This window comes from Perissodus microlepis, chromosome 17 (genome assembly GCF_051167445.1).
Source record: "Perissodus microlepis isolate ML-2025 ecotype Zambia chromosome 17, ASM5116744v1, whole genome shotgun sequence".
Lineage (NCBI taxonomy): Eukaryota > Metazoa > Chordata > Actinopteri > Cichliformes > Cichlidae > Perissodus > Perissodus microlepis.
Genome location: NC_140477.1, coordinates 32275199 through 32300835, shown reverse-complemented (window position 1 = coordinate 32300835; position 25637 = coordinate 32275199). Strand labels below are relative to the sequence as shown.

The window sequence follows — 25637 nt, the reverse complement described above, 5'->3', positions numbered from 1 at the left end:
TGTGTGAGAACGAAGTTACACCTGCAATACTCATAGAAAAAGATGTATCGGTTTATTTGCAGGGTAACGCTTGCGACATAGCCAGTTTCGACCCATTGCTGTTTGCCTTTTGCTTCACAGTGTTTGATCAACATAAGTAGAACAAAGTTTACCATCAGATCTGTCAAAACAGAAGGTTGTCCTTATGTAAGTACAGAAGTACTGTGCAAAATCTTTAAACTGCCCCTTATTTCTTCATATTGTGCTGAGAAATGGAAAATAGGTGCAACAATTTATAGAAACATGTGCAAACTTAAACATAAATACAGCACTGCTACAATAATGTTAAGGTCCAGTCTATGTGGAGGCCAATCCATGACTGATAGTATTCCATTGTGCCTTCTTCTATCTAGGTATGCTTTCACTGAATTGTGTTTGGGATCAGACTACAAAAACAGAGGCTCCATATGTTTTGCATATGGCTGTGGGCTCACTGTTGCACCTCTCTCCTGATCTTTTCTGTAAATACTGATGATGATTTGAACTACAATTCTCAGATTTGGATTAATTGCTCAGTCAGACCTGTTGCCACTGATTTTCAGTCCTTTTCTTGTGTAATTTGGCATACCTCAGCCTTTTCTCCCCATTTCCATTGATTACTGAGACCATATCTGATGAGGCTTCAGTGAACAGTAGATGGATCAACTGAAGGTTGATCATTTCTCTGGTGCCGTGTCTGGATTTTTTTTCCCCATTTCTTAAAAATATGACTTTCAGATACTGTTCATCTGCTGTAGTCTGTTTTTTCAGGACTGACATTTCTTCAACAAAACAAACAACAAAACAAAAATGGAACAAATTGGGTTTTTCCAACAAGCTGCTAGTTTTTTGCTGTGTTGTCTGTTATGTGCAAACACAACACTGGGTCAACACTGGGCTCTTGAGTTAGGTACCTTCTTATACTTAAACTGTTCACGTCAGTGTTAACTGACATGAACAGCATTGACTAAAGCTATATATAAAAAAAGAGCGGTAACACTTTTGTACACTACTATATACATTTATAATATGCATATTAACAGTTGCAGGAAAAAAAGTTTCAGACTATAACATTAGAACACAAATCTGAACCCAATTAATTTCATTGAGAAAAACAAACCAGTATTACAAGAAATATGAACTCCTGGGATTAGCAGTAAATATCAATGTGTGAGTGGGTTCCTGGTTTTAAAGAACAGGGATCTGTTCTTCACAAGAAATCTTTCTGGAAGTGTATCAAGGGATGAACAAAAGTATGTGAGGAAAAAGAATTAATGATGTTAATCAGACTGTTACAAAAACAATTGCTAAAGAGTTTGCAACCCACGAATCACACAGATTGCATGCAAGTGAAGGATTTCCATAATTGTAACTAGCAACACATACAAAAAAGAAACTAAATCTCTTGTAAAACACACATAACGGAGAAGTCGTTTGGCAAAGCCACTGTCCAACTACAAGCAGCTGAATGACACCAAACCCCTATGTTGGGAAAAGAAGAGCAGACAGGGGCCTGAAACATTAAATACATCTCACATGTCATGTGACATTTAGTGAGCTGGCTCTACTGTTTCAGTAGAGAAAGTCAAAGGTCAAATAATGGCCTGAGAGATATAAATAGAAGGTCAACACTCTACTCGACTAGAAAGGCCAAGGGCAAATAAAGCTTAGACCCGAGTGCAATGCAAAGGAATGGATTTCACTGCCAACCCCCAAATCCCCAACCCCTCCATACCCTGTAAAGAGTATGGATGAATAGCTGCACGGTTGTATAGTCTGCAAAGCTTGAATGAAAGTTTAGGCACAATTCTTGGTTACATTCAACAAACATCCACAGCATTTAAACTGCTGCAGTTCAGTGTGAACAACTTCTAAGTGCATGCTAGGATCAGTTTTTGTCTTCTTCACAATTGGAATTGAAAATCTGCTTTTCACAACTGTTATCTGAACTGTTATCTGTGCCTAAAATCATTCTGATTCTTTATAAATATTCTTGAACTGCAAGAATATGTAACAAAATTAATGACTTCAGTGATGGCCACAATCAGCTAAACATGTACTTACAAGTGTCTCTAATTCCAGGAGACAATGTTGGAGCCAGAATGACATTCCTGTGTTTATGGAAAACTTGCTGATAATTCTCTAATGTCACATTTAATGAATCCTTGACAGGAATTTTCAATATTGCTGTAAGAAATTTTTTTCAAATAATTAGTATTACTAATTTTCAAACACATTTATGTGATCAGAAGGACTTTTGTTCTTTTCCTTTAATTTTCTTATCTGTTCTGTCGAAACAAGATGGTAATGACATTCAGCAATATTAACATAAGTAAAATCCACCGTTACATGACAAGAGTGATAAAAAAACAAAAAACGAACATAAGTGTTGTCTTACCCTTAATAATGACATAACACTCTATTGTGACATGATAATAATGACATGATTTTCTAAATGTTAGAAATTAAACCCTTAATCTTCAATCCTTGATTCCATGTATCACAGTAATAACAAAGTAACAAAGACAAATTCAACAGAGAGAGATAATAATAATGATAATAACAATAATAATAAAACAACAGAAGGAAAAAGAAAACAACTTAAAAACAGCAGGAAAATTGTTAACCGTCTCCATTATAACCAGATGTTACACAAAACTCATCGACTACCTACAAATTCAATATTACAGGCCAGGCAACAAGTCAGGCAGCTGAAATGATTAGGCGCTCATCCATTTCTCACAGTAAAAAAAATACACATAATCATTAAAGCAGAGCTAGAACAACTTATGATAATTCACATTCATGATATAATGCCAGTGGATATAGAACAAATCGCTCTTTAGTGCCCACATTTAAAACCTTGACGAATACATTTTAGCCAGAATATAAAGAGCTGTCCATTCAGGCTGGACTTTACATTCCGGGTAGTATGGTCTCCACACAGCTGTAGATCCAGTCCTGTTTTTCATTGATGGGTAGAACATGTTGGCACACCTAAAGGAAATCATCAATATCCTGCATCATGCTTTTTACATGGAGTGAATAACTTAAATATTAAAGTGTATTTTTTCTTCTAAGAAAATAATAATGATTATAAATTCATTATAATATTAGCAAAGCAGCATTGTTACCATGCCTACTTACCATTTTAGTCCTGGCTGGCACTTCTACAGCAAACACTGTCATGCCTCTGCTACTGCAGCAGTTCCTGCTCTGCTCGTTGTTCACATGCACAGTCACTCTCTGGTTTGTCTGCAATCAAAGCAGTCAGTGTGCAACTGATTATTACACAGAATAGAACTAAAAAAAAAAAAAAGCTAAACATTCTCATGATAACCAGGTGCACTCTTATAAAGTAGCTGCTTTGCTTCACTGGATCATTCTTTTAGAGTCGCTCTCGTTGCTATGAGAATGGACACTGCTGCTGCATAACAATTACAAATGAATAGTGCGTCTCTATAGCAGTTGACTGTATTAAGACAGTAAGGTTTGGGTAGTGCTATCCACTGCAGATGTTTGGCAAATACAAGTATCAATCACGTCGATGCTCTAAACGAACACCATTTTTATTTAAGGGATTATCTGTGACTTTCTTATGATTCCTCCTACACAAATTTTGTACTCTACCTTGTTGGTAATGAGGGAGGAAATCCTGTGCTCCCCTTTGTAGGTGTAGATGAACACATTGTCGTGTCCCCTCAGTGCTTTGGCCCCTGTTCTAGCTGTGATGGACTTCTGGAGCGCCTGGTTCAGAAGCTTGGGCCCTGAATCCATGCTGAGGGGCTGGATGGATGGCTGAGTGCTTTCACAGTATACGTCTATCTGGAATGGACAGGCCTGGTGGAGCGGGAGGGAGGGGTTATGTAGTAAGTAGTCATGATGTGTGCCTGATATCAGGCTATTGCATGTATGCCAAGGATGTATGTTTATGTATTCTAACTAAAACCATATATGCAAACCCACCTCTACTAGCTCCAGCATACGGTTGTAACCCATAGCTTCCAGTGTGACCCACATGTCTGCAGGGTCCCCATCTTTCTCAGTGGCCTCCATCAGGTTCAGCTCCATGAATCCCTGTCGTGTCAGCTGGTTCTTTCTCATATCAAAGTTTTCTGTTCCCACAAGGAGGTAGAAGACAGCTTTAATATCACCGTAATATCAATATAATACTGTAATAGCGCCTTCTCCTCCAATTAATTTCAGATTAATTTCATAATTTTTACCTTTGCAGACGGCCCAGGCATCCTTGTCACACTTCTCTCCGCTGGTCCTGAGCTCAAATAAATTGTACTCCTCCAGGCTTAGCAAACCATTGCCGTCAAGGTCTATAATCTCAAAAATGTCAGACAGCACCTCCCTGTGGCAGAAACAGAGCAACACAGAAATATCAGCAGGACTGCAGGCAGCCAACTTCAACTTTTTCAGATGTCCTCACTCATCAGGTCCTGTGAGAAGAACAGAGGTAGCAAAGCACGGCACACTTTTATCCCGGTGTGGATCCACTGAGCTTTATAAACATTTTATAGATTAGTAAACACTGAAATTCTCACCAGTCAAACACTGTAAAACTGAGGCAGCCTCACCTGAACTCCCTGGTCAGGTCTAGTTCTTCTGTGTCAGTCCTGTAGACCAACTCCACGGGTTTACTAGAAGGGCTCTTTCTGCTCCTTTTCTTTAACCTGCAGCCACTGGTGAAGGGAAGCAGGTGGTATGTCCCAGCATTCAGTTCCCCTTTCCAAATATACTTCTACAGAGATTGAAAAAAAAAGAGGTTGCACAGTAAACAAACAACACCGAAAATATCCTGGCATACAATATTATCACATTTCAGCTTCCAAAATGATTCCAGCTTTTATGACCACAGTGGATCTGGGTCTGGCTTTTATATCAATCAAGTCCCAATGGGACTGATTTAATAATACTGACCTGTTAAGACAGCCAAACTTACTTCTTTGTCTTTTGACTCAGTGAAACACACTAAATTTGTGTCTTCTTTAGTTTCACCAGCTGACATGACAAAAAGTGCTGTGTCCACTGTCATCCATGCTGAGGACTTGTCTGAAAATTAGAGCAAAACCACATGAATGCATAAAGATTTTACACAGGACTTTAACATTTTAGCTCTACAGACTATTTAATTCAGCACAGATTTTTACCCTACAAGCAATAAGGGAGGGTTCAAAGAAGATCAACTTACCCAAGATTTTCAACGTTTTTTTCTGATTGTACAAAATGAAAAAGGACCGATGAGATTTTACATTCCTCGAAGACTTTTTGCAGCCCACATTAATCCAGTCAGTCTACTGATTGAGCCAAAACAAATAAACTGATGTGCGCCTTCCTAATAAATGATCTTCCACTGAGCTGAAATTCAGTCTGACCTGATGCTCCACGATGTAACAGATTGTTAAACAGCAAAAGGAAAGTAAATCTTCTTTGTGATTTCTATTCTAAAATACTTTATGTTACAGCATCACAGGGAACATCTAAAACCACTCAGCTCAAACAGTGGTTCTCAAACACTGTTCAATAATGTACACCCCCTTTGAAATGTTTCTTCACCCAGTTAAAGTCGTCTGAAAAATAAAGTACAACCTCTTTCAGTCCTAAGTTTTTATATATCGGGATAATAAAAATAACCTCACCAGCAGGTCTAAAAAATGAGGTAAATACAACCTCAGATGAACTACAAAACATGACATTATGTCGTTATCCCCTGCATTACTCCAAAGTACCATCGGGGTATTCCAGTGAGAGATTAAATATGGCCCTGTCCCTTTCTTATAGTAATATACACAACCCCAACTCAAAAGAAAAGAGACGGGACACTATGCAAATTCTAAATGAAAACAGAATGCAATGATTAGTAAATCCCATAAACCTATATTTTATTCACTGTAGAAATGTTTAAAGTGACAAAATGGACCATTTTAAGAAAAATATCAGCTCATTTTGAATTTGACGGCAGCTGCATGTCTCAAAAACGTTGTGACAGGGGAACAAAAGGCTAGAGAAGTAACCGGTCCTAAGTTGGAGGAACAACTAATTATGTTAACTGACAACAGGCCAGTAATATGACTGGGTATAAAAAGAGCATCTTAAGAGTTTCTCAGAAGAAAAGATGGGCAGAAGTTCACGTCTACAAATAGTGGATGAATTTCAGGATAATGTTCCTCAACATAAAATTGAAATGGTTTTGAATATCTCATAATCTGTCTTTCATAATATCATCAAAAGATTAAGAGAATTAGAGATTAAGATTAGAGATTAAGATCAGCATTCAATGTCCACAAACTGCTTCTATTACAACAGCACGGCTTCACAGTAGAAGAACCCGGGTGCGGAACTGGCCTGTCTGCAGTCCAGACTTTTCACCAAGTGAAAACATTTGGGGCATCATGAAAGAAAAAAATATTTCTACAAAAAGACTCAGGACTGTTGCACAGCTAGAATCCTAAATCAGAGAAGATGGGACGACATCCTCTCCTAAAAGTCCAGCAGCTGCTCTGCTCAGTTCCCGCATGTTTACAGACTGTTGTTAAAAGAAGAGGTGATGCTACACAGCGGTAAACAGATCCCTGCTCCAGCTTTTTGAGATCTAATTCAAAATGAGCCAATATTTTCTCTAAAAAGATACATTTCCTCTGTATCTGCAGTTTAAGTACCAACCAGGTCTGTGGCTGAGGCCGAGTGGTTGGCTGGTTAGGTAGACGGTTGTCGTGTGGGGGATGTGGAGCTGGTACTGCAAAGCGCCGATACTCCCGTCGTCTTCCAAAAAGAAGCAGCCTTTCATAAAACTGTGATTCCAACCCTAGAAAAATGGAAAATATTCCTGTTCTGACTCAGCATCCATACACATTAATATAATATTGAGGAAACAGTGAGGAATAACAGTTGTTACAGTTGCATAAATACTATGTGTACAGTTTTCCTTAGTTACTTGTATGCTATTAAGTTTTACTATGTGTGACCCCATCTTAGATCTCAACACAATCTGTACACAGTTTTCCTGTTTGACAACAAAACACATTCATTCAGCAGAAACCAAAACTAATGTGCAGCTCCTGTTTAACAGGAGGACTGATCTTGTGATAGGGACAAAGTGAATAAAGCAGTCAGTCATAACAGTTAAGCAGCTCGCTTGATTAACAGAAAGTGCCATTGAGATAATTACCACTCCAATCTTCATGGGGGCATATCCATTATTACCCAGCTAATGTCAGCTCGGCAGCATGAAAACACACGTTATACACGCGCTGATCCAGAGGAGGGCAGCAGAGTCCCACTGCCTTTCTGCCGCAGCCTCAACTAAATCTTCCTCTAGGACTTGATATGGCAAATTGGAGTCCATTTAACTTTGATAAATACAGACTTTTCAATCTTGGGCCAGCGGTCATTCAAAACTATCAAGAGGCTACTTTGGCAAAATTTATGAATCCTAATATTTCTCTCCTTTTGAAATCCTGTTGTTCTTATTTCTGGCAGCACAACCGAAATGAGGTCATAATTTGAAATTGAATAGGAACATCAGCGCGAGGAAGTTTTCATTCCACTCACTGGAGGCACATTAAATGAAAACACAGTTGGTGTGGACACACGGTAAGAGGGCATTGAGGGCCAACCGCATCTGGAATAGGCTATATATCCTTTTAGTGGACAAATAAATCACCAAGTTAAACAAAGAAAGTACCATAAAGACGGAGCATGTCACTCCTTTAGAGAAAAGCCATTTTCTCAAAGTATTTATCTTGGCCTGAGAGGCATAAAAGATCAAACCATAACACTTCAGAGGTTTGTCCAGACAATATTAAATGAGGGGAAATGCCACAGGCTCCCATCCACTGCTTAAAGACATCAGAATTAATGCCCCCATAGAGAGAGGGTCAGCCTGCAGACTAATACAGGCGCTGTCACCTGCTCCGGCCACAGGTCTGATTTACTGTTTCACACAGGGTCACAGGACACCGAACCAGCCACAAACACAACCACACACACATACACACACGAGCATTTAAACTGCAGCCTTCTCATTTTGTTACACTTGTAACCTGTACATAAACACAAACACTCAGAATAAGTAAGAATAATCCTTACTGGCTGGGTTTCTATTCATGAAGACATATTTGCATCCCCCTCACACACATCCACACACACATTCACACAGTTACAAAAACACATCCTACCCTCCACCCACCACCTCCCAGTCATCAGCCTGTGGCAATATAAAAGCCAATATGGCGAGCAGAACTTCCCCTCAGAGGTAATCTCTGGACAACCATTCTTTTACCTCGAGGTTGTCTGGCCCTTTCCAATCTCAACACCGTGCTCGCACCTGAGAGATGGAGCAGGGGGTTGTTAGTTTTATTTATATATTTACTCCCCACCCCCACCGCCCCTTTTGCTGTAAAGCAAACCAGCTGAGGTTAAGCCAGAAAGAGTGAAAACAAAGAGTGTGAGATCAATACAGTGTATATCTGTCTGCCCTGGGCTAAATTTGCCCATCAAAAATACTGCATGACACCAGGCAACGCTGTAGAGCTTCTTATAATGGGGGCCCTCGCACAAGGGCCCCACGTACTTAAGATTTCCAGTTTGGTCTGTGATTCAAACTTAACAGCAATGCAAAAACTCTAAATAATCTCTAGATATTGTTCATTTTCTCATTAAATTAAGTTTTCTCTAATCAAATGCTGGTAAAAATGTTACCAAAAAAATCTCAGGAGTGATCCTTGAACAGTGATGATTTCATTTAAGATATGAATGTGGTTTTAAAACAGTGATATCAATGGATGGACTCTTATTTAAAGCACAAACGGATTGATGATGACTTTCATTATCACTTAATTATTTCATTTGGTTAAATTAAACACAAATGTACGCTCTTCTCTGGTTCCAAGTGTACAAGCCAGTGTAATAGACTGAGAGGCTCTGGGAAAAACTGACAGGTTAACCAATAATGAAGTTATTCATTAGATGTAGCTATGAAGTCAAAACGACTGAAGGGGGTTACCTGTAAACCTGAAGGCTCTGGGAATTTGTTGGCTTTAGTGCTGCTGGATGTCATCGTGATTGAGCTTGACAGAGACGAACGTCTGCTGCGAGCTGAAGAAGGCCGGGAGGATGAGCGGTTGTCTGCAACACACACACAGGCCAGACACGTGAAAATTCTCATGGACAAACACACACACACACAAACAGCATCTTTTACTGACAAATAAATTAAGCCAGCCTGTGCCTTCCCTAATTCTTATCCAAAATCTATTTCCAAGTTCATGCGAACACGGCTACCTTGCATTTGGCTTCTGGCAAAGTGTGGTCTTGAGTTCAAGCTCAGTTGAATTAATTACAGACCCATTTGAAAGCACAAGTGGTGTAACGGCTCCTTTTCAAATCTATTTCTCTCGCAACTTTTTTTTTTCCTCGAAGACTAATTGAAGCTCGAAAATGTCAATTTGCTAATGAGTGGTCTGATTGTTTCGAAGTCTGGGAAATCGAGATGCGAAGGAATGAGACGGACTTATGAGCAAATTACCGTAGCAAAGAAATAAACAGACCCACTGTCATGGAGTTTGTCACAGATCTATTTTGCTGGGACTATTCTAGGCGGTCTACAGATGCACTAAAACGTAACCCCCCAACAAAAGCTTCCATGTGAGCGCACATTGAATGTTGGGGTAGTTTTTTCTTCAGCAGAGTGAACAGATAATCATCTCTCAGCAGTTCTTGGTAAAGAGAAAAAAAATATGTCAAAATGACCCATGTCTGATATGATTAAAATGTATATCTTGGGGCAGTTCTGGTTTCTACTGACAAATCTAAGACCAAATGAGCAGTCCAAATTGTTTTCGAGCTGGAAGAATAACCCATTCAACATGTGCGATCACGTAGCATCTTGTGTCAGAGCCTTGTTAAAATGTAACGCGTATAAATCAATACATGGGAGAGGCGCAATAATGTGATAATCCCGACTACTATCTGGAAGCTCATTTGTTTTTGCAGCAGTGGTGGACCGGGCCTCCTCTCTAATCCCTCATCATCTCCCCAGTGAGAAGTGGTGGAATCCTCCAAATCAATAACATGAACATGGACTGACCACTTAAATCAACCCCATCTATCTTCCCACTGTGAGCCTGTCCTTGGCTCGCTCATCCTGGACCCCGGTTCTTTTCGACACAGTGCTTCTAAAGTGAAAAAGTGAGCATTTAACATCCACTTAATAAAAAAAAAAAGTGGCTGGAGAAGCACACATTTCTCATGTTTGTAAGAAATAGTAGTTTAGCAAGTTGGAAATTACCAACTTCGAAAAAAAGAAAAGAAAAAAAAAAATCACGTAGGATTTCAAAAGTGATTGAACGCCTGGAGTTTTCCTCAGAGTTGACAGAGCCAATGTCAATCTCTTAATGGCAGAAATGATTACTCAAATCAAAACACTTTACAGTCTCCTCCCTCCAAACAGGCCACCCTAATTGTGTGGCTATTATGATGTATGGACTGTCTTAATGAGGTGATTTGTCATGAAGTGAGTGAAAAATCGATCAGTAACAGAGCAAATGGGAAATCTGTGTGTATGGGTGTGCATCCAAATATATGAAGATTTTGCACAAAACTGTTGTATAGTTGATGTTGTTTTTTTAACCAAAATTTTGATATCCCTTTTTTCTTTTAGCTCTCGCTAGAAGGTCGAATCCTGCACCTTTCTTTGGTGTCGTGTCCGAGTCCACCCGCTGAGTTGCTGATGATGCTGATGACACGGAGCTCTTTGGCGGGCTGTATGATTGACTGCCAAAGTTCAGTCTCTTCAGCTTGGCATCAGCCTCAAGTCTCTCCAAAGCAGCTGTTTGACACTGCTCTACTGTAGACGCAAACAATCTGCAGAACTGACAGCAGCAGGAAAGCAAGAGTAAGAGGATGATGCATGAGCGATACTTTGAAGCAACAAGCAGCGGCATGAATGTTTACAGTCTGGTGTTAGGCAATGTTAAGAATGAGTAGAAGACGTATTAAATAAACACGAATGTGGAACAAATATGAGGAAGAATTTGAATTTTGTGTTACTCATTAATGTTCTGAGTAAATGGCATATTAAGATATAGCGTATCCATAACAAAAGTCCAGTATAAGCAAGCAATAAGAATAATGATGGAAGACTGAAAATTCAGTATAGACCTGATAACTTCAATGTTTCGTTAAGGCTGCACGACTGCACTGTACAGTATGTGTGCACAATATGTGATACAGGAAACAGGGACAAGGGCTTTTAAGATAAGCTGTTTATAAAGTATAATTACATAAAAATCAGCAAAAGTAATTTCATATGTCTACACTTACTTCTGCGTAGTGCAGTTTGCCATCCTTGTTGATGTCAGCCAGTGAGAAGATAGCATTCACCTCCTCTTTTGTCATTTTCTCTCCTCTCTAGAAGAGCAAGCAAATATGCTTCAGTTCGTTTGCCATGTGATTTGCTAGTAAGATATTTGAGGTAACGAGTAGCTGAACAGTTGTACCTAATGTCTTGATGCATCCTCAACCACCCAGGTAAGTAAATCCCAAAAGGTTGATTCTGTTCAGTCTCTAGAAGTCACTTGGATGAGTGACGAAACATTTCTCCCACTGAAAACGCTACTTCCAGATGAACAGAATCAACCTTTTGGGAGTTGTACCTAATGAAGTGGCCAGTTAGCTCAAAAATGACATCTATAACAAACTTATATAACCATATACCATACCATATTCACTTTATATAACTAAAGTATAACCACTTGATGAAAATCTAATCCAAAGTGTTAGGCTACTCACAGTGATTAAGGCCTTCTCCAGTTCACTGTGTGTGATGTAGCCGTCACCGTTCACATCCATCTTTTTAAAAACTCTCATCAGCTCACTCTCCTCAGTTTTCTCCTCGTGCTTGAGAATCTCATAAAAGTCATCAAAGTTCAGCTTAGATGTTGTAGCAGTCCAGTATTTATTAAGAGTGGCACTGGATGGATTTCTACCAGCCTGTTGAAGAACTGAATGGAGGAATAGGAAACAAATGTTTACATAAATAAATAAATAAATGAAAAACTCATTTATTTTTTTCATTTATTTATTTATGAAAAAAAAAAAGCCCCCCCATCCAAGGAAATCGTTCAGATGAATAGAACCGACAGTATTTTACAGTGAGATATGCAACCTTTTACCTCAAAAAATTTGATGCCGACTCAACTTCAATAGAAATTATAATTAAATTCAACACTTAAGGTGAAGTTTCTTTTCAAATTTGGCCATCCCTCCAAATAGGATGAGCAGATGTCCTTCTTTAAGTGGAAATGCCACAGCATTTCTGTTCCCTGACCCCCTGTCTCATATTTTAACTGGTTCTACAGGACATGCACTTTTCTCCATACTGGATTTTACCAAATGCACATGAATGGAAGGGTTGTTTTTTTTATAGTCAGAAGGTTAGCCAGTATAATGCCATACTCATCAAAGAGTTACAAGTTTCAATTCACCAAAAATAAAAACATAAAAAAAAAAAATCAAAAAAAAAAATCACAGCTTTGGTTGAATTTTCAGTTTGAACAGAGGGAGAAATATGGTGTGAAGTCACAGAGAATATGTGTGTCATAATTGGTAATTATTGCTAAAAACTGGGCAGCACAGTGGCACAGTGGATAGCACCTGAATTCAATTCCACCATTAGGCCAGGGTCTTTCTGTGTGGCATTTGCATGATCTCCTGTTGTTTGCATGGGATCTCTCCGGTTACTCCAACTTCCTCCCACAGTCCAAAGACATGCAGTACCCTGCCTCTTGCCCTAAGACAGCTGGGATAGGCTTCAGCCCCCCCACCCCCCGCGACAGAAGAGAATGGATATAATTGCTAAAATTTGTCTAAAGAAATAAGTGTGCCAGTTTATAGATGCTTCCCTAATAAAATATTAGAGTGTATACAAAGACTGTCGAATGAGGCTATAAGAGCAAATTTTAACTTTTACTTAAGAGAACTTCAAACACAATTGGCCTTTACATGGCAAACTCCAATCCTGTATTTTTATCTTTAAATTAGAGATGAAAAACCTCCCGTCATTGTTAATGTTTGTCCCACATTTAGGTTGTTGGGATCTGGTCACCCTGGTCTCAGAGTTTGGGGGAAATTCCCATTTTCTACTTTCAATCATTTCTGTTCATAGTATAAGTATAGAACACAGAGAAAAGTGGCCCATTATAGTGAAACTCAGCGATAAATACTTGTTACTTACTACACATCACAATCACAATGAACTGCTTACAAAGGTTTATTTGTTGCTAGCTAACAATCAGTGAGTTGTCTTCGCTTACCACGGCATAAGTGCTGTTTCGAAGTGATATTTGTCAAACTAGATCTGAACACAGCCAGGTACGCGGCTCTGCACTGCATGTAGAAAGTCTCATCCTCTTCAGAAGGACGGGGTGACTCCGGAAAAGACATCTTTCGAAGAACAGATCGACCTGCTTACCCTTAGCTAAGTCTCGCCAGCTTAGAAAAAAACGGTAGCCGGATATGGCAGCTTTTACCTCATTATCAAGCTGTGACCGTCATGTTTAACCAGCTAAATGCAGTGTATTGAATAAGATTACAATGAAACAATGACACTTATCGTCACACATCATACTGGTACATCTAGGCTGTTGCTATGTAAACAAAAAAATCCAACGGTACGCATGAAAACGGACACGGAAGAAACACAAGTTAAACGTTCCGGTTGCTTTTAAAACGGACGTGAAGCGGTGCTTGACCTGCCGAGGTGATTAAAAACAATATGTATAATAAAAAACATCGCATTTAAAACGTTGTTTGAGTCTTTGTTTTTAAGAAAATGTATTTTAGGAAGTTCGTATATAGCAAAACATAAAAACTACAAATGCGATCGCATAGTAAGCTGTTCCTGAAGGCTTTAAACTTAAAAAGACAAAAAAAAAGATCCGTGAAAATTTGGTAGCTCTTTATTACTTTAGGTCGTTCATTTATGATTTTTTCCATCAAAGAATATGTACATAACAACAATTCAGGCTGTGAACACTCATTAAAGTCATTAGTATCACCTGTTTAAGTAACTGTGGGCAATGCAGCCCTACATGAACTACACCAATAGTTTTTTGCTGCATTATAGTTAACTTAAGTTGCAACAAGTTTTAAAAAAACAAAGATAGTTTAGAGGTTTTAAATATACTTGTAATTTATATTCACATTTTTCACAAGACCTTTTCACATATATAGAAGTTCTTAAAGGTCTGCTGATAATGTATTCACAGCTACAGTCCCCCATTCTCAGAGGTCAAATAAGTTGACAAACAATCATAATTTTAAATATAAGTATTCTTTTAATACTTAAATGAAAATCCTTTCCTCTCAGTGAGTGCCTGAAGTTTAGACATCACCAGAGAGCGTTCTTCATTTGCTGCTTTTCGGTGGGTGTCTCTGCATTCATTTTCATAAACTGACAATTTAGAATGTACAATTGAAAAGTTGCTCTATTGGCTCGGTGAATACTTCAGGCAGCAAAAACCCAAGAAAGAGGAGCCAAAATGGAAGGACAGGCCCCTGCACAGTATGTACCTCTGGCAGATAGAGGTTGTTGACATGCACAAATCCTGCCATCCTACTAGTGGCTGGACTGAAAGACAGGATAGAAACAAGCTTTAAATGCAAGATCCATAGAGACAGGGGTCTACCACTCCAGGAAAGACCCCAGGTGCAGACTGTGTAAAGATGCCCCTGAGACAATCCAGCACATAACAGCAGGGTGCAAGATGCTAGGAGGCAGGGGAAAACATGGAACGCTATAATCAAGTGGCTGGCACCGTATACAGACACATCTGTGCCGAATATGGACCAGAAGTCCCGAGGTCATAATGGGAGATGCGCTCTAGGGTGGTCGAGAATCACCGAGCTAAGATCCTGTGGGACTTCCAGATACAGGAGGACAAAATGGTGATGGACCGGACATAGTGGTGGTGGACAAGCAGAGGAAAATGGCTGTAGTGATAGACATGGCTTTACCGAATGACAGCAACATCAGGAAGGAGGAACAAGAAAAGTTGGAGAAGTACCAGGGGCTAAGAGACAAGCTTGAGAAGATGTGGAGAATGATGGTAACAGTGGGTGGTCCCAGTGGTAATCTGGGCGCTAGGTGCAGTGACTCCCAAGCTAGGCAAGTAGCTCCAGCGGATCCCAGGAAAAACATCTGAGATCTCTGTCCAGAAGACCGTAGTCCTAGGAACAGCTAAGATACTGCGCAGGACCCTCAAGCTCCCAGGCTGTTAGGATGCCTGGGTCGTTGACCCAGAGTTTTGAGTTTATTATATTATTTATCATTTCTAGTCTTTGGTTTCTTTGTTAGAGTTCTGTCTGTGTTATGTTTCCTGTTTTACTTTGGAGGTGCATGTCTTATGTTAATGTATCTGGTTTTGCTTCCCCTGTTTCGTTAGGCCTGATTTGCCCCAGCTGTGTTTCCTTCTTGTTGCCCATTCCCTGATTGCCCCCTCTATGTATTTAAGCCCTGTGTTTCAGTTTGTCAGTGTTGTGATCTACCCTTATCTTGCTGTGTGTTTTGTCTGCGTAAGTTTACCGTGGAGTCTCAGTTTTGGTACTTTTTTGAGTTCAGCATTAAAGCTGTATTTAAGTTCACCTTTTGTCTCCGAGTGTCTGCACACAGCCGTTTCATAACACAGGCCTCCGGTAGAGGAAACGAGCTCGAAGGATAGACCTCCCACAGGGGCGAGATGAGAATTTAAAAATAATCAATATATATTCAATATCTTATTTAATTGCCTTGAGAAATTCTTGGGATGCTTTCGCAGTATGATTTTTGTCATTACCCATTTGCACTGTGAAGCACTGTGTGATCAGTTTTGGAGTTTCAAGCAGACAAGCAGATTCATGGCCAAGTGAGATCCGTTTTCTTGTTATTTTATGACAAATCGGGCATGTATAATATCTGTAGCTGATTTCAAATACAGATAGCTTTTCACATTCAATTTAAATATGATGTTCAAAGAGATGCCAATGAGGAAGCTCATCATTAAACTGCAAAAACAAAATAAACCTATTAGAGAAAAAGGAAAAACTTCAGGAGTGGCCAAATCCACAATCTGGTGCATTCTTGAAAGGAATGAATGTTATGACAAACTGTGACACAACACCAAAAAGCCTGAAAGAGCACAGTAGACAACTAAAGTGGATGACAGAATTATTTCCATGGTTAAGAAAATCAACTTCACAACATTTAACCAACTCATAAATACTATCAAGGAGGCAAAAGACACCTTTGTGAATGGAGACACGGAGGGTAGAAAAGAGAGTTCATGATCTGATGCATACCACATCATTGAATGACAGAACATCATCAGTATGTTTACCTCTGGTGTGACTGCTGATACCAGGATGAAGTATACAGGACTGTATGCTCTGTTCAGATTCTGCTAAATGCTGTGAAACTGATCAGACAGCGCTTCACAGTGAAAATGGATAATGACCCAAAGCATGAGCAACCCAAGAGCTCTCAAGGCAAAGAAATGGGGTATTCCAAAAGCGGCCAAGACTGTCACCTGATCTCAACCCAACAGAGTGTGCTTTTCAGTTATTAAATACAAGACTGAATTCAGAGAGACCCACAAACAAGAAGTAACTGACGTTGGCTCCAGTAAAGGCAAGGAGAGAATATCAAAGCAGGAAACAGCATTTGGTGAAGTTCATGGGTTCCAGATGTCAGGCAGTCAAAACAATCTTTATTTTTTAAATTATGTTACTTTGTCCAGTCATGATTGAGCTTCTAACAATTGTGAACTATGTATAAAAATGTCTGTAAACAGTTTCTGCAAAAGTTTTGTTAAACCCGTAAATTAAAGCTGAAAGTCTGCACTTCAATCACATATTGATTAATACAGGGGTTTTTTTAAACTTATGGACCAAATTATAATGAACAATTCTTTCCTGAGAAAGAGAGAAATAGATTCCAGCTTCTTTCATTGTACAAAACCTGCCATCCTTGACTGGGACTGCAAGTTCTTAAGCCGATGTGTTGACAATGGTCCACGCATTGCTCTGCAGAGACACCAACAGTACTCACAGGTGTCTCTGCAGAGACACTTTAAGCATGAAGTATGCGTGCAAAATTCTTATCAGCCCATTAGCCCACATTTTGTTAATTCTGTCCAGACAAATGTAGGGGTTCCTCCGATTGTATCAAAGATAGCACCAATATATGTCTCCTTTTTTAACACAAAGACAGAGCGCTCTTAGAAGGTCTGTTTTGGACTGAAGTGTATAATCTGGGTGTAGAATGATTGGAATCACTGCCTGCACGTACAAGATATATCTGTATATTTGTGACTTTGTTCTGCATAAACAATCATTTAGTAATCTCTATGTGGGCAGCATTTATTGGACTATATTGCGCATGTCAGTGCAATCAAGATTGTGTTATTAAGTTTGTGGGGCTTACTTATACGGCAAGTGTAGAGTTAGTTTATCTTGGAAAAAGTTGGAAAAGTGACTACCTAATTCACAGCTTTTGCCATATTTTTTAAGATTTTTTTTTTATTAATCAGTCAATAAAAATTGTAGGCTGCAAATTATGATTTTTTTCACTGCTTTCACATTAAGTACTAAAGTCTGTACAAAGCTACAGAGAACTCGGTTTTATGAGTTGCTATATTTCAGTTGTCACAGTTGCCTGATGGTCATAATGACATATCAGAATTTAATGACAGGAGGCACAGAATGACGGAGATCCATCACTGGCCAAATTATCGGTGATTTACATAGCACTAAAAATAGTTGTATAAGAGTCACTTAACACAAGGGCCATTTCCTTTGCCAAGGCAGACATTTGGTATTGGGCCCATCCATCAAGACAAGCATTAGTTTTTAATTTTATATTGCTGTCACTAATGTGTTACACGAGCTCAGTTTACAGTACATTCATAACACTCACTTGATTATGTCACATGGGGTTGGGGGGGTCACCGGTTACTTAACTTATTATAAATTTCCAAGCAAATTTAATATCATTTGGGGAAATCAAACCCACATTGCCAGATAAAGCCAGTTACACTTCTAAGCCAATAAAACAGTACAGTAAATCACAATAAAGTGAATTTAAATAGCCAAATAAAGATTAAATCAACGGCTGATTTACAGCAGGATTTTAAGATGATCAACTGTTTACAGTTACAGACAATTTTTTAGCTCATAGACAATCAACAAATTGAAAGATATAATTTTCGCAAGTTTTCTATAAGTGCTATCTATTGTTCTGTTGCAGTGTACCATAGTGCTGAATAATCCTAGCCTAGTCAGTATACTGTATGATAGATGTATACACAGTAGAAGGATTGATATAAAGACTTTGTTGTCTCTCTCTCTTTTGCAGGACTCCATGCAGTCTAAACCAGAAAAATCAGTGGACGCATTCATCAGAACCAGCAAAGAGCTGGAGGAAATATTCGTGAGAGAGACTTTTTCTTTGGTCCTAAATCTTTAGAACAGGCGGAAATGGCTCAGCTTCCATCACATCTTCAGATTGAGAGATGATGCTTTTTATTACATACTGAATTTCACTCCTGACATGGCTTTTCCTTTCAGAATCGCCGCTTGCGTGGGCCGCGCGGTATTTCTTTGCTCATTCACTTCCAGTGGGGGCTTTTCCTCCTTTATCTGCTATCTGTGTTTGTGTTGTTTGTTTGTTTTCTGTGTTTTAATTAGTCAGCAGAGGGCAGCAATGAACAATGCTCACTTGAAGGCTTTACTCAAGAGAAATATAGAAAGTCGAGTAAGGACACAAAGAGTTTTGTTTTCAGAAAGTCACTGACCCAACTTAATGTGAAATAGCTTGAAATACTTGGTTTATATCTATAATATATTTGAGCCAGAAGCTGCATAAAATAAGAGTAAAGATTTTACGTCCTGTGTTTGGAGTCATACTCATGACATTTTATTCCCATTTACGTAGTGCAACAATAATTAAATGGAACACTCTGTATTAGATCAAAAAGCTTTTTACTGCTTAGCATTCGTGTGCAATTAGGCTTTTATGCCATCAATTACTGTATATCACTGGAGTTTTGTAACGCTAATTATCAAAAAGGCTTTATGGCCACGTGGCAATCAAGGCTAAAGGTTAAATAATATCACAAGATTTACTGGAGATTAAATCTGCCACATGTTCAAAGATAAATATAGAAAGCAACACTTATTTTCTTAGAGGCAACATTTAGTTTGAACTGTTTGACAACTTGTATATTTAATACTTTCTTGGTTCTTCCTGACCCAAAAAGCTCTGTGCAGGTTACATACTTTGTCAGAACAACTGATCAAAGTATAACTGAAGTACTTTACTGTTATATTTTCTAGTGACTGCTTTGGCCAAATGACTCCATTCAGATTGTTTTGATTGTATCTTTTGGTCTTTAAATGACTCAAAGAAAACATTTTTGCTCCAATTGTTTGGTTGACTTTGCAATGATAAGGAAAACAAACATAGTCACAAGGCTGTTTGATTCCCAAGGTCATGCCCATACTGGGTACTTCACTATTTTATTTGCTCCCCCTGGATCTTCTTTGCTGTTCAACATTAACAGCATCAATTGATCCTTGTTTGAGATGCTCAGACAATTGTGTGCTCTGTGACCTTTGGAGAAAAACAACATTTTGTTATGGTTACACAAACGAGTCAATAAGCAGCTTTCCGAGGGAAAGAATTAATTAGATTATTTTAGGCACATATTGTGCCTGCAGCAGAGCAATTCTTGTGATTCAATCGCACAATGAGCATTTGTGGAAAATGAATAGCAGGCATTGTCAGGAAGCGAGCTTGTTTTCCGATAAGGTTGTTAGAAATTATTTTAATTAGTTCCAGTGAGCGAGCTGAACATACATGATACATTGTGGATCCACACCTCAGGAATGTCACATTTTTTGTCACATGGTGGTGCCGTGAAATTTATCAGCTTTGCATAAACCTCCTTACAACAACAGACTTCACAATGTCAAGGCAGATAGCTGTGGGAGAGAATTGGCCCTCTATGTGCACTGAGACACACATTTTTAAGCAAACAAACTGTTATTCAAAGATACTAAAAAGCTTCGTCTACATCTGCTGGGAGCATGAAATCCAGACAGATGATGCTGACGGTATCTCGAGCATGATTCAGCTCTGGTGTAAAATGTTTGTTCAGATACACTGATATGACATTTACATCCTATTGGCTCCTGTGCTGAATACAAAGGTGCAAAGCGTCCCACACACACTGTAAAAGGCTGAGTGCTTAGCAGATGTAGGATTATTATGTAGGATTATCTAGCCTATACATTTTTATTTGCCCTGTTGTGCATTATTATGTAAGTATTTATTAGCACGTAGTCGGCATGTGGAGTAAATACTGGTTCAGGGACAGTTGTAATAGACTGTTTTCCACTAACAGACTCAGTACCTATTGTATCCAGATACAGATTTTAAATTGGACTGCACTATCATCACTGGAAAATAATTTGACTTAAGTGAACGATCATTAGTTCATTCATTGTACGTGCTTTATTCAAGTCTGTAAAGATGAAAGCTCAAAAAGTTTTGAATGAAATCTGATTAAACTTTGCAGGGGTGTAGAGTGGGGTCATGTTAGCAATCCATTAATTTTGGCTTAAATTCATTAAAGTCTTCAAGGTCAGCTCAATGATTTATTATTCAAAAATGGGCAAAAATCTATTGAATTATAAGAGCAATTCAAAACTCTGTTTTAACTGCTGTTGTTTGTATTGAAAACATATAGGCATATAGGGAATGATACATGGGGAGTCTAAATATCACTTTACTTTGGACCTCTGACCTCTTCTTTGAGGTGAAATCAGGTCAAACTTTAATAAAATCTTCTTTGTCTTTAAAACTTTCGCCACACGTGATCACATTTGACCTCTGACATTTACATTTCATATCTGATTTTCTTTCAAGTCGACCCAAAACTGCGTTTTATCTTTAAAGAAAGTGCCGTCAAGAGAAAGAGAATGAGCTGCCTAGTCAGTATAATGTTATATAATAAGCTTAAGATACTCATGGTGAGTTATTTACAAATCATTACTTATTATTCATTATCTGCTTTTACAGAATGTTTGTGTAATAAAAGTACACAGGGACAAAGGACACAAAATGACTATATACTATCCAGTTAATACAGTCCAGAGAGTGAGCTGCCTTGGTGGAGGTTTTACTTTGGTTCTTGTCTTTGCCTTTTTGAAAGCTCACTTTTTTTCCTTTGCCAGTTAACAGTTTGTTGTTTCAGTGTTTCACAATTTCAGAAAACTGGAGAAAGCTACTATATTATTAGAAAGAAAAGATGTCGTCTTGGTGCATTTGTTGCAACACTTGTTGTTGGAAAAAATTGACTGTTTTAAGCTAAACTTTGCTAATTTTGCTAAAGTATAGGCACTGTAGCTATAAGAGTTATGGGATAATGGTACACAAAACACAAGCAAAGGAGAGTCAGAAAGCCTGCAGCTATCTTGGTAAGGTCAGGAACACAGTGAGGTCTGACTTAGTAAAAGTAGTAAAGATATGCATGGACTTTTCTTATCTATTTCTTAAAAGTTACATATTCCTACTTTTACAACTGCCTGTTAGTAGCTTTGTATAATGTCTGCATGTCAGAGTATTGCATGGCATAGCAAACACATTAAAACCAGCCCTTTTTTCATGGTTAGACTCTGCACCCATGCACACTTACCTTGTTCCCAGCTCAAGCCCGTAGCACCTCCACCACCTATATTTAAACCTTTGTTTCTTCCCTTCCTTTGGCTACTTGTTTCTTTCTTTTGGCCCTTTTGTCATTTCCTGCCTGACTGCAGTGATAAACTACTTTGTTCCTCACACAAAAAGTACAGCACTAAGAAGCGCTTACGACTGTCCTTTAAGGTTAACAAAAGTTTCAGTAAGCATTCTAAAGAAGTCACATTCGGTAAGCAATCAGGCTTGAGGCGGGCATAAATCCTCTGGGCCCAGTCGCGGCATTACAAATACCCGCAGCGCCTGTATGTGCTGATGACTACAAAATTGAAAAAGAAAGGCCCTAATAATTCTGAGGCAAGTTTCCCTCTGCAGTAGGTATTGATTATTTGTGTGTGGTGAGAGATTTGGAAAATTCAATTAAAGGAGTTGTGCAAAGGATTCATAAATTCAGCCCCTCCAACCCGTATCGAGACACGGTTATGTTCTAAATCAATGCTGCACTTCACAATATATTTTCTTAGCCACATAAAAATAAATAACATTTAAACAGTTCTGCTTACTGCAGAAACAAATTTTATTTTCTCCCAAGATTTTCAGTAACAGTCAGGTACTGACTTGTGCACATCTTCGGTGTGGTGACGTATTTTTATTGCTCTTTTTCCTATAAGGAAGTCCTATATAATATGAATTTTGAGATGACAAAATGAGGGGGAAAGGGTGCAGCTCAGCAGTGTAAAAATTGATCAGACCGTAGATGGGGCCACACCGGGTGGGGGGTGGGGGAAGATTTGTATGTCGGCAGTAATGGGCTGTATTAAAAAGAAGATTCCTTAAGATGTCATAAAAGCGATGGGGGCTGTGTCGCAGGTCGTGGGCCGCTGGCCCAGCGGCTCCCAAGCTGTGGCACATCAGTCAGCTCATGGACAGATGCCACCTACCCACCAGGAGTTTTATGCTTTCTGATTGAACACATGCTTGCAATCAAAGAGGGAGAGTTGTATATTAGACTGTTTTGGCCCAACCGAAGCCGGTGGTCTTCGATCGACACCTTGGATTGCAGAGTATGCAATTTTATCCGATGCGATTCCTGATTTAGTAAGTGCCATTGCCATTTTATCTCAGGAAGCAAGAAGCAAAAATACACTTCCATGCTTCTGTGAAATATATAAAGGCCGAGGAAGCGGTCCTTTTCATCATCATAGATGAGTATAATGCTCAGGGGATGGTGAGTTACCATCAATTAGCGACTTCCAGTTATGGTTTCCTTGAGGTTATTTTTGTGTTTGCTCTTTCAGATCTTCACACCAGTGCTATAGCCTCAGTTACAGCTCAGATTACTGAAAAATTGGTATCTAATTGTAAACTTTTACCCGTCTGTAAATGTTTGATTTCAGATTTAATCACTTCTCCTTTCAGTTTTATGACAAGATGAGAGATTGCTCCTACATTTTTAGGAAATCAGCTATGTCCCAGCATACACTAATCCCCCTTCAACTCTAATTTTGGATGTAATGTAAAAACTGACAGAACCACGGCCATGTGTACATCTTGGTTTGTTAACCGATAGCATTGGGAATGCAAAACACACCACCTGGTAAACTCTCTTCTTTGTGAACATTCAGTTTTGACAGCAACTGTTACATTGTGTGCAATATCACTGAGTGCCAGAGGGGTTACAATCATGTTTTCCTCTCCCATACTCCCCAGGTTTTTGTTAGCGAGGCATCTCGGCTGTTGACAGCTAATGGAATTGCTCTTCACCTCTTGTGCGTATGATCCCACGGAGATAAGGCAGGAGATGAATGTGGAATCTGCGCTGTCAGTTGTGTGGCTGAGATGTCTTGGAAGCCGTCATTCATTTGTGGGAGAGTGTCTGGAACGGTAGGAGCGAATCCTTTGACATGTTAGACCACCACCACCCCCCCAAACCCCCACCCCGTCTCTCCTCCGGAGCCTCTGTCTGGCAGCTGACAAATGTTGATCCTCCATAAACCACAATGCTGCAACGCTGTGCAAATAATGTTCTTCAGATGGCAACCCTCATCCCCTTTATGGGTAAAACTATGTATGCAATCCTCCACACCTGCGCAGTTTAACACCTTTGAAAAGTAAATGTGGTGAGGGGGGGTAGAGGGTGGAGGAGGGCAAACTGTCTTACACAGCACAGTAGTCTCTTTATTTGGCAGTGCCTGGGAAGGCCGAGGCCTCTCGCTGCCCGAGCCGACCTAAGCAACAGCTGGTGCTCGCAGCAACATTTCCTATTTCTGCCTAAGGTGGATCGTGTAACTCTCACTTTATCACCCATAGAGGCCACGTGAAGGACAAAGCCAGCACGCCCATAAACAAAACTAATGTTTTCATACAGGCCCCTTTGGAGATTGGTAGAAGGATCTGTGGTGCTTTGAATACCCCCCCCCCACCAGTCCTGACACATTACAAACAATCTCATACCTGTACTATTTCTCACTGAAGGTGGGGCACTTGAAACTGTGAGCTCCTCTTTTGACAAGGTTAAAAAATTGATGTTAGATCTAAAGGGAGATATTTTTTTTAAATTTCACAACACAAAGCTTGACATCTATTGCATGCCACACTAAAAGTCAAAGCCACAGTAAAAGGGTAAAGAGTATTCTGGATGCGTATTCAATAACATGATGATGATAGAGACCTTATTTTTTACTGTGGCTTGAAAATACTTGCTACTGTGTATTTGAACTTTTTGAAACGCTGGGAGAACCTGAACTTAAATCCCGTATCACAGTCTGAAATTGTCGAATGCGATATTTGTGCGTGACTTTACAAGCGCAAACTAAATCTGTCTCAAAGGAGTTGCAAGAGTCGCACAAGACAGCCGGTTGATGCAGTGAGAGTTATATTTCATTATTACCGCTTGTTACTGGGAATACGATTACCCATAGTGCAGTGTGTTTACAAGAGCAAATCTGCGAATGATAGATGGCTGGATCTCCAAAACAGAAAGTACTGTGTGGTGTTCTCGGCATGCAGCGGTCAGTACTGCTGAACTGGGCCATGAAACAATGTGAGAAGATGTATTTCATTTTACAGCATGTGGACAGCTCTGTATGTGTCATCTACCTGGGTAAGACTGCAATATCGAGCTGGGACATTTTAGGTCCTGGCATGTATGACAGTGGGCCCTCTCAGCTCGTTACACTGCAAAATCTGTAAAGGAATCGTCTGAGGAACATATCAAAGAAGCTCAGAGTGTTGCTTTGGCCTCCGCTTCCCCTTTATCACAGTCCAAGTAAGCATCTACGGGATGATCTGTAAAAGAAAGTGCAACCCAAGAAGGCAACGCTTCACAACTTTAATTAAAATATCTGGGTAACCACAGGACACCCAAAGACAATTTGTGGAGACTTTCCGGGCTAGAGCTCTTTAAGCATGAGGTGGACAATATTCAGCAGGTGGTTTTAGTGTTGTCTTTTTTTCCACAGAGAAGCAAGAATTTTAGGTTTAGCTTTTTTCTTGGTGAATGAGCTAATCATTTAAATGAAGTATCAGAGTTATCACAACAAAATGAAGTTGATCTGCAGATCCAGTCGCTGTATTTGATTAAACTCAATTCATCTTAATAAATGAAACTGAAACGGTTCTGAATGAGCCGTTTTCTTGAAATGTATTTTACAGTTTTATCTTACTTACAATTCTGTTGATCTGTTACAATAATATTAACTTACTTATCCAATATTCTTCATATCTACTATGCCAGACTCCATCAATACCAGAATAATTTTTTTGTGCCAAGCTTTTATTTGGTTTTCTTTGTCTTGCTGTTATTGTGATTGTTTGAATATTTGTTTCTTTGTTTCTTATTTTTTGGGCTTTGGGGGAAAGAAGAATGATTTTTTTTTTT

The 25637-nt window shown here is 39.2% G+C and overlaps 1 protein-coding gene across 1 annotated transcript; it reads right to left on the bottom strand.

Moving 5' to 3' along the window:
• Positions 1 to 2263: 2263 nt before the first annotated feature.
• efcab7 (EF-hand calcium binding domain 7) lies at positions 2264 to 13707 on the bottom strand. Its single transcript, XM_084910183.1, has 13 exons — positions 13341 to 13707; positions 11818 to 12029; positions 11350 to 11436; positions 10715 to 10898; positions 9032 to 9153; positions 6691 to 6832; positions 4970 to 5079; positions 4605 to 4768; positions 4245 to 4378; positions 3985 to 4133; positions 3649 to 3858; positions 3166 to 3273; positions 2264 to 3015 (listed from the first exon to the last, which is right to left on the bottom strand). The coding sequence occupies exons 1-13, from the start codon at positions 13468 to 13470 to the stop codon at positions 2935 to 2937; spliced, it is 1833 nt and encodes a 610-aa protein (XP_084766309.1). The 5' UTR covers positions 13471 to 13707; the 3' UTR covers positions 2264 to 2934.
• Positions 13708 to 25637: the final 11930 nt, after the last annotated feature.